This window comes from Vanacampus margaritifer, chromosome 3 (assembly GCF_051991255.1).
Source record: "Vanacampus margaritifer isolate UIUO_Vmar chromosome 3, RoL_Vmar_1.0, whole genome shotgun sequence".
Taxonomy (NCBI): Eukaryota; Metazoa; Chordata; class Actinopteri; order Syngnathiformes; family Syngnathidae; genus Vanacampus; species Vanacampus margaritifer.
In genome coordinates, this window is record NC_135434.1 from 19,672,092 (window position 1) to 19,685,028 (window position 12,937).

The 12,937-nt window shown below is 40.9% G+C and overlaps 1 protein-coding gene across 2 annotated transcripts in view; it reads left to right on the forward strand.

The window, feature by feature from the left end:
- ncor2 (nuclear receptor corepressor 2) overlaps nucleotides 1-12,937 on the forward strand; it is a 77,518-nt gene that overhangs the window by 48,103 nt on the left and 16,478 nt on the right. For both annotated transcript variants that reach the window (XM_077560343.1, XM_077560344.1), the window contains exons 17-26: nucleotides 1,131-1,193; nucleotides 5,388-5,530; nucleotides 5,614-5,752; nucleotides 8,748-9,177; nucleotides 10,096-10,216; nucleotides 10,680-10,941; nucleotides 11,541-11,705; nucleotides 11,793-11,929; nucleotides 12,022-12,121; nucleotides 12,252-12,356. In XM_077560343.1, the coding sequence (XP_077416469.1) occupies nucleotides 1,131-1,193; nucleotides 5,388-5,530; nucleotides 5,614-5,752; nucleotides 8,748-9,177; nucleotides 10,096-10,216; nucleotides 10,680-10,941; nucleotides 11,541-11,705; nucleotides 11,793-11,929; nucleotides 12,022-12,121; nucleotides 12,252-12,356 (1,665 nt within the window). The remainder of the gene's footprint in view (nucleotides 1-1,130; nucleotides 1,194-5,387; nucleotides 5,531-5,613; nucleotides 5,753-8,747; nucleotides 9,178-10,095; nucleotides 10,217-10,679; nucleotides 10,942-11,540; nucleotides 11,706-11,792; nucleotides 11,930-12,021; nucleotides 12,122-12,251; nucleotides 12,357-12,937) is intronic.

Below are 12,937 nucleotides of genomic sequence, written 5' to 3' on the forward strand. Positions count from 1 at the left end.
TATACAGATAACATGCAACCATCAGTGTAATGTTAACATCAGTGACAGCAGTCAATTGAGCTACCAAGAACATGAGTGGAGTCATACCATTTTTTAAATGTTTAAGTCAGGCACAAAAATACTGGTTTAAATCAAGCTTTAGTTCCAATGTTGACGTTGAAGGGGCAGTCCAACATTGGATTCAGCACTTTTTATTTTTTTATTTTTACTTGGGTCTTAGTGCATCTACGTGTTTTTGTAAGTGAATGTACCGGTAATTGCTCATCATTCACACACAATCAATAGATTTGATGATGTTTGGACTAAGACCACCACCATTGGGTGGTAGACACAAAACTTTAACTTACCCTCCCGCAATATGACAAAAAATAAGTTAGCCCACTCTTTTGACTGCCTCACTTGCGCTCCAAATAATGATCTCTTATCCCATACCACCAGAGTGCACTGTTGGCCCTTTAGTCCTCTTTCCACTCACAGTTATTTAAGTGCCGGCTGTCCCCCTATGGAGTCTTTGCCAGTTGTCAGTTAGCTATACTCACAGCATCAATTCTGCTAGTGGTTACACATGTTTAATATATCAGCTGTTGTGTGTACAGTATATGTTGCATGTTGCTATCAATACGTTTAGTCAGGTGCAATTCCCCATTGAGTCAAGTTGCAGGGACTCTGAACAGCCACCTTCTTTCGTTTGCCCCAATGCTCAAAGCAGTGCTTGGCTAGCTACTTTGTCCTTTACAGGTCCATATAGAGGACTTACAAGTACAAAATCCAACGTGGCTATGTGTTGGGCAGGGCCAGGGTCACTCTGGCTAATAACTTGTACAGAGAGGGAAAAGGCAGTTGTAGTCTATAATCATTAACTGACTTCTCCCCTTCGATTTCCTGCTTCTTCCATCTAAAACAAACAGTCCCTAGCGACTTAGGCAACAGTGTCTTTTTAGCAAGCAGTAAAAATACCCTGCCCCCACATATTGTTTTTTTTCTTCTCTAATTTGTCTTTCCTTTCCTCTTGTCAGTCACTCCCTAACTGACATTGTCACTTGCAACTGCCCACTCCCCCTCCTTCTTCTTACTTATATATGTGTGTGTGTTTCTGTGTGTGTGCGTGTATGTGTGTGTTTCTGAGACAGCCAATTTTGAGATGAATGAGAGTTCTCGCTGGACAGAAGAAGAGATGGAAACTGCCAAAAAAGGTAACACAACAAAACTTTCTTTCCTCTTTGACTTTGTTTGCGACATTATTGTTAATTATAGAGATGTCACACATGGCTTTAAAAGTACACCAGACAAATGATGAGGATGTGCCTTCCTGTTAGTGAGGCAGCAGTTGCCACGTGCTAAGTTGTGTCTGTGTGTGTGTGTGGACTGTGCCTGCTGCTCTTTCTAGCCATTTCCTTTCTCTGGGTCAAGGCAGCCTGTCTTATCATGGTGGCTGTAAAGTCTGTCCCTTATCAGTTAACCTCTGCAAAATTGCAGCAGTCATTAACCTGCCTGTTTATTATCTCTGACAGGAGATTACCCAGCAGTCCATGGCTGATTCACAGAGGTCTCTGATACTGTGCCCAATGTCCTCGCATTTGTACTGTGTGTGATTGTGTTTGTTGTGTGAAGTACATGATTCTCATTGAGCTTCTCACTCACAGTAGTTTATAATTCTTGACTCTTAGTTAGGGATTCCCTACACATCTGTAGCACCAGTTTGACAAGATTGCTGATATTATATTTGAATCTATGCGACCTGCTGTCTGAATAGTGATGATTTGGGTCATCATGCATCGGTCCTCAAGGGCCGGCGTCCTGCATGTTTTGGAGGTTTCCCTGCTGCAACACAGCTGATTCCAATCAACAGGATCGTTACCAAGCTTATGCAGAGCTTGCTGATGAGCTGATCATATATCAGCTTTGTTGGAGAAGGGAAACCTCCAAAAACTGCAGGACTCACCCCTGCTCTAGTGCCAAATACGACACCTGCTGCCTCTTGTTTACATGTTTATTGGCCCCTGCAATCTGGAGGTATATTTGTAGATTATTTGTCTGTTAAGGTGTTATTTTTCAATATCTGGCACTGCTTGGCTTGAACACAGGACTGTGTAGTAATCCTGGTTAATGTCTTCAGTTCCATTCCTCTACGGTGGGATTAGTGGGGTGCTCCATCCCAGAGGATTAGCCTGGCAGTTCAGTGGATGCAGGGCTTCTATGAAGTGCTTATGTAACCACTGAACCCCAGCGACAGCAGCCAGAATTGAAGAAGGACTAGTCTTGCCATTTTCCCCCCAGAAATTCTAGCAGCCCTAAATACACAAGAGTATAGCCCAAATGTGTTTACCCCACCTCCCTATCTAGTATTGTACAAGTTCAACAAGGAGCTCACCGCTCTTTCTTCCAGGTTCTTATACGTGTTTAAAAGGCTTAGTTGTCCGCAAGCTTAATGTGTTCATCTCCTTTGGTTAAACAGATCTGAAAAATGGCATTTATGTCACAGGTCATTTGAATTTTTCCCTGCTTTCCAGGATAGCGTTGCAACAATAACTCATCTTCATTGCTGCTCAAAGATCCGTAGCTCAGACAAGAGTTGTTCTAAGGCTGTTATTTTATTTTTTTTTTAAATCTACTAGCATAATCTCTTTGTGTGGGCCTGCGTGTTAGATAGATGTCTTGTAAAGGTTGTATCTCTTGGATCGGGATCCAAGCTGTGTGTTTGCATGTGCACACTTCTTGGCTAGCGTTCCTGTAAATGCAGTAATCTGTAAGACTTTGCCAGAGTGCAAGCAGGCACCTGGATAAAGGCCCCTGCTCCACTTGCTGGAAGAACCCACATAAAGGAACTGCAGGTAGAAAACCACATATCATCTTTCTTTTCCACTGCTGCTTGGTTTTTGCATCTCTCCCTGTCCACTTTTCGGTTTGGGAGATGGCACCAGCCCAAGTTGGCAAGAGCTGTGGAAGATTTGGCAAGTGAGGGGACACCCCCCACTCCATCCTCTTCCACACTCCCCCTACTTGCCCTCTCTCCTTACTCGGTTTTATTATAGACTGGAGAGGTCACATTCAAGATGAAAAGCAGGTCAGTCAGGAAAAATGTGAAAGCCTTTATGCTTTCTCATGGTATCAACATCAACTCTGTTGCCTCCCCTGTCCCCCCATCTCTCTTTGCTTACTCTTCACTTCTTTATCCCTCCCTTCGCTATGTGTCCATTCTCTCTCTTTCTCTCTCTCTCTCTCTCTCTCTCTCTCTCTCTTGCTCTTTCGCTCTCTTTCGCTCTCTCGCTCTACTTCCCACCCCCTCCTCTCTCTACCCCCTCTGTGTTTACACTTGGACTGCCTGAGTGTGTGTTAAAGTATTAACAGGAGAGAGAGAGAGGGAGCGAGAGGGCTCGAGTTAGTGTGTACTCATGCATTTGTGTGTGCAGTGTGCACTGGTCGGTGGTGCCTGCTGGCAGAGTGAGGTAGGGGGAGGGATAGGCTGACAGAGAGAGGGAGGGGGAAAAGAGAGATAGAGGAAAGATCAGATGACAGAGAGAAAGAGAGAGAGTCAGCACAGAGCACAGCCTCGTAGTCCCACTTTCCAGTGGAAGTCTTCCTAGGCGGCCGCCATTGAAGAGAGACGCAACACAAGAACAGAGCTACAATTACTGAGGCACAAGGAATAGCAGAGAGACGGGGAGAGACGAGGAGCATGTGCTGTTTTGGAGCATGTCAACCTGACTCCAGCTCAAGTATCAAGCCAGCTGGAAGTAAGAGTGGAGGGTTTGAGCTGTTTTCATCTGTGCTCCGGATCGGAAGGCCCAGTGTCGAAGAGCATTCCAGGCTCTCCCTGCAGAGATCAGACAGTCAGATCGTGTGATTCAGCAGGGCCACAAAACGACGGCTGAAGTAACAGGCATGTGACACAGTGACAACCACGTTCTGGCTACACCAGCTATTGATTGGACTTCTCTGGGTGGTGCTTAAGGCCTTTCAGGGTCCTGATTGGGTGCGAGGCAACCACCTGCTTCAGTACTGCTGCTGCTGATTGGATGTTTGATCCACGTGTCCCCCCTGCCTCTAAGGCTTTGAGTCAACTGCAGCTACTTGGGAATGCGCTTTGTACACTTGCATACAAGGATTAAACTAGGTAATGATATTTGTCATTACTTTTCCTTCTGAGTATTTGCTTTCCAAAAACTTTTAAATTCATGGGATCACACTCTCTAATATAGGCGTTACTAGTTGTCTACCTGTCTTTTGGAATTAGTTAGGCCATATAAGTATGCTCTTTTTTTGCTTTATTCTTTTAACAATGTCTTCAGTGATAGGTTTCCCACTTTATTTAGTTATATGAAGACAGTTCAGCTGTTGCTGTAGCTTGTTTGTTGTTTGTTTATTGTCATCAATATGTTTTTGAAAATTTTAAATACTAGTGCTCTCTCACTTGTTAGATGAACTTGTTTCTATGTAGCGTATTATTTTTTAGTAGACATCTTGACAGCTGAAATGTTTATGTCAGAGATGCATCGTAACTGTTTTTAAGTATCAAGATTAATATCAAAAAGCATCTGCTTGATGTCTTCCTTTCTCCACTGACCAAAGCAAAGATCTCTGAACTCTTGTATAAGGTTACCCCGCTAGGTTGGCTCCGGGCTTGTTCTTAACAACCCACAACCCTCAGAGAGAGTGCCCTGCCAGGACCTGTCATACTGGCACAGGAAACAAGTGGGTGGTGTAGGTTAAGCCTCTTACAGCGCACACTGCTAATGGTCTGCTTTTAGCTAACAGCACACGCTGAAGGGGAACCACCAGAGTAAATTCTACACTATCTTCTTTGGCCCTCTCTTGCACAAACATGCTAACCGCTCCCTACAACAATTCTTTTAGCACATGTGATATGTGAATTTCATGACCACTTTTGCTATCCTTCTCTGGTCTGGCGGGTGCATGTCGACTCTTGTGAAAGGCACAATCATGTGGTTGACTGAGTAAAGGACCAGGGTTTCTTGGAACTGGGTCACATCAAAGTTAGTCAGAATATAACACAGCGTGACCTCAGTGAGGGAGTGTTATTGATGTCATTGACATAAGGGGCGGTTCAAATTCAATATTACCACTCCCCTTAACATTTCTATGGTTTTGTGTATTTAGGAATATAATGGCAGCTTGCCAATGCTCATCTTATCCAATCAATGTCTGTTACACCGCGGAATCAAGTTCTTGAGGAAGGAAAACTATTAAGAGACGCTTACATGTTATTGCTGATAAATCATTATTATTTGAGAGACTTTATTCTTTCAGTGTTAATCATACATTACAATTTTTACAAGGCTACTCTAACAATTTTATTTTTTGACAGCATTTAGGGTGGTAACAATATTGTTGCCTTTAATTTAAACCCCGCTTCATCATTGTTGCAGGTCTTCTTCAGTATGGTAGGAACTGGTCTGCCATTGCCAAGATGGTGGGATCAAAAACTGTGTCACAGTGTAAGAACTTCTATTTCAACTACAAGAAGAGGCAAAAACTGGATGAGATTTTGCAGCAACATAAAATGAAATCGGTAGGCAAAAAAAAAAAAAAGATGTTTTCTCACAGAGATCACACTTTATTTACCCATTTTTAATGTGTTGAATTTTAACCTAGGAGAAGGAACGAAAGGCTCGCCGCAGGGGCAAAACCCTTCAAAATGAAGAGGCCACTGCACAGTTCACCGCAGAGGAAGAAGAATTGGAGGGCTCAGGGGCTAGTGGCAATGAAGAAGAGGCACCTGAAGATGGAGAAGGTACATTGAATTAAGAGAACAAATAAAGATAATATTAGCAATGTGACAAGATTCCCCAAACAAGATAGTCTGTCGAAACCCCGAGTCTGCTTGAACCTCAGTACAATAGACCAATAATTTTGAAAATCAGGAGAAATTTTGTTTTTTGGTGTTGGAAAAAATGGCTTTTTTGGGGGAATGTTTTTCTGTTCTATCGCCTATAGAAAGTCTGGCCAAAACCACATTTGAAGTAGACTACAATGTTGTATAACCAACTCTGATTGGCTGACAAGTTTCAGTTAAAAATATCCACCAATTGCTCGTACAGGCCAAAATTCTGAAATGTCAACAGGTCAAAATTCTGAGATGTCAACAGGTCAAAATTACTGTGACGTTACAAATGCTGACAAATGCTGAGTTTGTCACTTTTTGCCACCTCTGACCTAAAGTGTTACTGCAGCCTCTGTGTCAAGCTAGTGTATGTTGTTACACTTAGCGTGCGAGTACGAGCACTCGAATAAACTCTTCATTTTTTTTTTCAGTTTTCTTGGAGACTGAGTTGGAGTTTGGGTTGTACTCGAAGCTGGCTTGTATTTTTTTTCCCAGTTTCCATTCCAATTGTGTCGTATGCTCACTAACACAACACTACATTTGTGCCGGGACAAGCATAACGTCACCCTCCCCACCTCCAAGAAACTGTGTAGTGTCCACCGAAGTTTATTAATCCCTGTCCACAGATTACATTTAAGACGCATAATTATCAAGTTGAGACACATGATTATCAAGGGAAGATACAAGCTGATAGGTACAGTCGCAGTTAAAAAGTCTGGGCTCTTTGTACTCATCTGGGCATTGGTAGAGCAAGCTTGATGCAGAAAAAGCTTTAACATTAACATTTTAAACACTACGATGCGCAAATGGAAGGTTATTGGTGAGGAGAGCAGTGTGGGCAGGAGAATAGGTCATGTACTTCAGCAGTCAATTGTTTATTTGTGAATTTATTTGTTATAGATGATTTTAGAAGCATTTGAAGTGCTCATTCCATGATTTAATTTATTATTTTTGTAAATTCTTTAACAATGGCAGCCACTTGTCATGTTGCCAATAACATATTCGTTATACATTGAGAAGAGCAGTCTAATACATTTCCTTTGGTTAAAGTAGTAGTTGTTGATTATTGTTACATGATCCCCCCCCATCAATTGGTATATATTATTGACATATATATGTATGTTATGTAGTGCAATTGGGTGGTGAACAGTACACAGTGTTTCCAGCTCATCTATGACCTTTGTGAGAACAAGTGCTATACAAAAGGAATGGATTGTTTCGCAGAGGTGTTGTTCCTTACGTCATTACAGCAAATAAGTTGTGACAACAGTCAACAGTACCTATGCAGCAAAGTATCGTAGTGCATTCCATTTTACTTTCATTGAGGATAAGCGGTTCATAAAATGGATGGATGGATGCTTCAAAATGTGACTCATCAATCATTTAATGTTCAGCCATTATTCATCAATTATTATCACTAATATAAAAAGGTGCCTTAAAAAAGTATTCATGCCCCTTGAACTTTTTCACATTTTTACTCCCTGCCATTTTCACAGAAGCAAGCTCCTTCACTCCCGGCTGTTTAACTGGATTTTGACTGGTTTTGCAAGGCCCACAGAAGATTGTGTTCTATTGCTATAAAAAACATTAACCTACCAAAAGAAAGATTAGAGTCTCTTCTTTCATCAAGAAAAAAAGTATATTTCTATCTGTTTCACAGCAATTAGCATTAGAATACAGCTAAGTTTCATAATTATTCACAAAGCTATTTAGAATTGTGAGTAATTGTTTTTTTTTTTTTCTTCAAACTGTAGCAGAAACATAACACCGCTCATCACTCTGAACATGAACACACCATCCACACTGTGAAACAGCAATATCAGGCTGTGGAGATGCTTTTTTGTTAGCAGGGACAGGAAACCTGTTGCAGGCTGCAAAAGACTTGAAACATGAAACTTGAAACAGAAATTCTGAACTATAATTGAATTGTTTAGATCAAAGAATGTTCATTCGCTAGAATGGACTATCCAAAGTGCAGACCTAAATCTCAATGAGCATTTGTGGCAAGAATTGAAAATTGCTGTTCACAGACGTTCTCCATCCTATCTGGCTGAGCTTCAGCAATATTGTTAAGAAGAATGGGGGAGGGGGGGGGGATTGTCTCTAGATGTCCAGAGCTGACAGCGACATATCCCAAGGACTTGCAACTGTAAATGCAGCAAAATGTGCCTATACGAAATACTGAATACAAATACATTTTTATTTGCTTTTTTTTTTTTTTTTTTTTTTTTTACACGTTTGTGATTGTGAGGAAATTTTGAAAAGTTCATAGAGTATGAATACTTATTCAAGGCTATTCTAGATGGCATTACAACCCGAGTCACTCTCTAACGGGTAGAGCTGAGTCACTCTTAATTTTCTGGACACTACATGTTTGTTTTTTGTTTTTTTGTCCATGTGAAATAAACTCATTAAACTATGTCAGTTCCACTATTCGTAAAGCTTTATTATATGTCCTCCAGGGAGGTATGTGCAATTCTCTTGTCAAGAGGACATCATCATCATTTGTTTAGGTTCAGTGTTTTCAGCAGATTTTGCCTCGTGTTGCTCTGCGCTGACAACAGCTGCAGATTTTTTATTTCAGCCGTACTGATGCCATGTCTGCTGTATAGTTGATGTGTGTTCTGGTAATGGCATCTACTGCCACACATCGTGGTATCATAGTAATGGTCATTTAGTTAAGATAGTAACCAGTAGCAGATTGTAATGGATGGCACCGTGTGGTATTTTATTTTATTTTTTTTTGAGGGAAGAAAATGAGGACTCTATGTGAAGTACAGCATTTATGCATTCAAGTAGACAACATAAATTCTAGCTGAGGCCACAAATTTGAAAAAAGTGTAAATATTCCTGGTTTTGTATTATACCAACTCTCTCACGAGTCTCTTGCTTTGCCTTCTGGTAGGTGGTGCCAACAACAGCTCGGACACAGAGAGTTTGCCATCACCACATTCAGCTGATGATACCAAGGCCAAGGAAGAGGGTTCGAATAAATCAAAGTCTGGCTCTAATACTGGGGACAAAGAGGTAGCTGGAGCAGAAACAGAGCAGGCTGGAGATGTGAAACCTCCAGTAAAAGAAGATGCAGAGGTCTCCATCAAGCAGGAGATAAAGACTGAAACGGGGGAGCCAAACAAGGATCTCACCCCATCATCACCAAGCAGTGACGCCACAGACAAGAAAGCTTGTACAGCAGAGGCTGACGATGTCAAGAACTGTCCCAAGAGCTCAAAGAAGGACCATGGGGCCAAAGTAGGCTCCCATGGGGACAGCGACTCTAGTGCCACTTGCAGTGCTGATGAAGTGGAAGAAACAGACAACACAGAAAAGATCAGGTGAAAATGCATGACAATCTTTTAGAATGCATTTATGCATCATAAAATTTTCCAATAATTTTTCAATGCATAAACAGTGATCGAGACGAAATGTGCCCTACATTTAAAATCTCCTCCACTAAAAAGAATTCTAACATGCTGGAGTTCCAAGTGTCATTCAGCAAAACAATAGTTGTGTGCAGTGACAGCTCTTCAGGGGAAAAAATATGTAATATATAATTATAATAAAAATGCCTCAAAATATATTTATATTTAATTTTAGATGAGCAGGATAAATACTATACAATTATTGATGAGTAAAATTGATATATTTCTTAATTTATTTCAATTGCCCACCCCGGCGAAAACATCACCATCCCTCACTTGTTGTTTGTACTCTCATACTTGTTCGTCTGTCAGCAAAATAGTTTCAGTGGCACTTAAGGCTTATAATGTGCATGTTTAAGTGTATGCTGTCTATGTGCGTGCCTGTGAATGAGGCCACAAGAAATGGGTGTCAAAGTGCGTGGGAGGAATGATTAGTCTTGTTTGCGCTGTATTTGTTCTTTTTTTTTTCCATGAGTGCCGATTGAACACATTGGCAGAGCTGAGAAAAATGCTGCCCTCTGCCAAAGCAAACAAAGGGACGTGTGTGTTGTGTGTGTGTGTGTGTGTGTGTGTGTGTGTCTGCATGTGTGTGAGATTTTACTTGTTCTATTGTGTCTTTCTGCCACTTTATACTGAGTGTATATATACAGTAAATAATGCAGTTCAAGTTAATATAGTAGCGATAGTTATATTAGTATTTTGAAATATTGTTTTCTATGACTGTGCAGCCTTCACTTGTTAATGTTTTAAATTATTTTGTGTTGTACATTTAAGAAGGCAAAAGGAAAAATCCCGCTAATATTTTTGTATTCTTTTTAAATATCTGTGTAGAATGACTTCTCCTCGTCCAAGCCTACTGAACTACACTCATGATGGGGTCATATCATCCCCTCTGCAGAAGCCCATGGATCTTAAACAGCTCAAACAGCGGGCTGCTGCCATACCACCTATTGTGAGTGACTCATTCTCCTGCCTCCGCTTTTGTGCTTGCAGCCTTCCATTAATGCAGTGTTTGTAATATAAAAGCAACTAAGTACCTAAACTAAACTAAACATTTTAAGTAATTGTCTGCCTAAATCATTAGCTTTTAATAATACTCTAATTAAATGCCTGCAAAAAACATGTGCGTTACTTGCTTTTTTTCCTTCAGAATCTACAGTCACCAAATGTATTTTATAGTATAATGCCAGACAAACAAACAAACAAAAAATTATAAGCTTGAAAATGTATAATTCAAGGACTTGGATTTGTATTAGATTTTTGAAAAGTTGCAAGAAGTTCAAAACGTGCAATTGTATGCTTTGTTTGTAGATATGAAAGTCAGACACTGTTGAATACATGAAGGAGGATTTCAATATTTTGTGCAAGTTCATACATCATATAAACCATTTAACTCCTTCTCCTCCTGTGTGTAGATACCAGAAGCATCAGTCCAAGGCAATCAGCGGAGTGGGGGTAACAAGGCTGTACTGCCCCCCCATGCTTTGGCACTGTACCAGCAGCAGATCACCATGGCTCATGGGGAGTCATCTCAGGAGGTCAAACAACAGCAGCAGCTTTTAGGCCAGCCAGGCAAACAGCAGTCTTATTCCCAGCAAATAGAAAGAGACAGGGAGGCTCCTCATAGCAGCAGCCCTCGCATCCGCCCACGCAGCCCTTCCACTGGTGACAAGGACGGTACGCCTCTTTTATTGCCTCCTGGATAATTAATGTTTAACCTCTCATAGTGACAAGCAGCACTAGATTTTTTTGTGGACAAATGGACAGTAAACAGACACGTCACAACACTTCTGGGTAATTTATTTATGGTGGTACTGCAGTTGTCAGATCTTAATTCTTAAATGTGGCAGATTTTAAATGTCAGAAAAGGACAAACTGAGGTATGCTGAGAATAATGCACGATGCTTGGGAAGTTAATAAAACCCGCTTAATAGTGTTTTGAGTATTTTTTTCTTAGTTGGCTGCTGACTTTGAGTTTATGTTCTCTAGTTTGTTCTCTCGTGTACCCATATGTTTCTGGGACACTGGCAGAGAGGGAGCTAATAAATTATTGTATCCCTACTGACCCAGAAGGGACCATAGGCGTACTTAGTGCACTTGATCACTTTGAGCTTCTGGGCTGTGAATATCAGATCAGTCATGTCTTAGAAAGCCCACTGTGAAGAACTTGAATACTTGTATATACCTGGATTTTAGGAAAAGACGGTCTTACAACAACATTGAAAAAAATTGAGACATACATGATGACTGAGTATTGTATAATGTTGATTTTGCAGAAAAGTTGCAGGCTTTCTCTTCACATGGTGAAGTCAAGAGGCCCGCACTTGGCCCGGATGACCCACGGTCCACTAACTTGGGTCGACCAGTTTTGTCCCCGTTCCCCATGTCCCCACGAGACATGACCAAGACCAGTCACGATCAACACCTGCTCCAGTTTAACTGTAAAGACTCTTCTTTATATTACATTGCATTGCATTGCACTGTACTATTTCTTTGCTCATTTTTTCATAATGTCTTCTACCTTTCAGCATTCCAGCAAGTGGGCCATCCAATACTTCCTGGTTTGCAACAAGATAGTGCCAGGCAAGCAGCAGTGAGACCTCTCATTATGCCAGAGCCACCACCTCTCATTTCCTCAACCAAACCAGGAGGCTCGATCACACAGGTATAATACAACACAGAAAACTAAGCAAAAGACTGTAGCAAAGATATGCTCAAGTATTGCGGAGACTATTAAACAAGTGAATGCTTTTCCAGGGGACTCCGGTACAGTTGCACAGTCCAGCTCATGGGTTTGAACATGGAAAAATGCCGTCTACTCAGATGAGCTTGTCTTGGATTGATCAGAGAAAAGTTGGTGAGTGAATTTATCTGGACAACCATTTTCACTTCTGCCGTTTTTCTAAGCTCACTTAATGGATAGCAAAGTCCATCTTTTCGAGTAACATTATTTCTGTGCCTTTGCTAAATGGTTTTGCGTTTTATAGGTGGTCCATTCCCTGTGATAAAGCAAGAACAGTTATCCCCGTGCAGCTCTTCCTTGCAAGCAGACAACTCATCTAGCCAAGGCACACCTCATGATGGTGGAAGAGGTATGTTTTGGACTTAATTGTTTTTGTATTAATAATGATAATAGTAATAACAAGCCTGTCCAAACTACTTAACCAACAAAATAGGGATTCTGCTTTAAGTATCTGTTGCTCCCTTGCATTTTCTGGAAGTTTTCAAAAATAAGGCTCACTTGTGTAACATTCAAGTTAATAGATTTTAAATTAATATCCCGGTTAAAAACAGCCCTTTTGAGAAATTCATAGTGAAGTTGACAAACTCTAAGAAAGTTCATGAAATTAAATGCACCATGAAGTTCACACGATTTCATAAAAAAAAAAAAAAAAAACTGGCTACTTCACTCTTTTTTTGTGTGAAAAGAATCAGCAAGAATCGTTAAGGAACCTGAATCATAATTCAGGAACCAGAATCGTCCAAATTGTACTGCATAACCCAGGACTTGTTGAAAACTACCTTACAGTCAGGGTTGGGGAATCCAGGTCCAGAAAGTAAAACCCTGCCACAGATTGGCTTTAGCCACAAGTGCTTTTACTTAACTGGCAGGTAAAATATCTCATAGAAGCACCTGTTGAGTTGAAGCAGCTGTGGCTCAAGTCAAACAGTT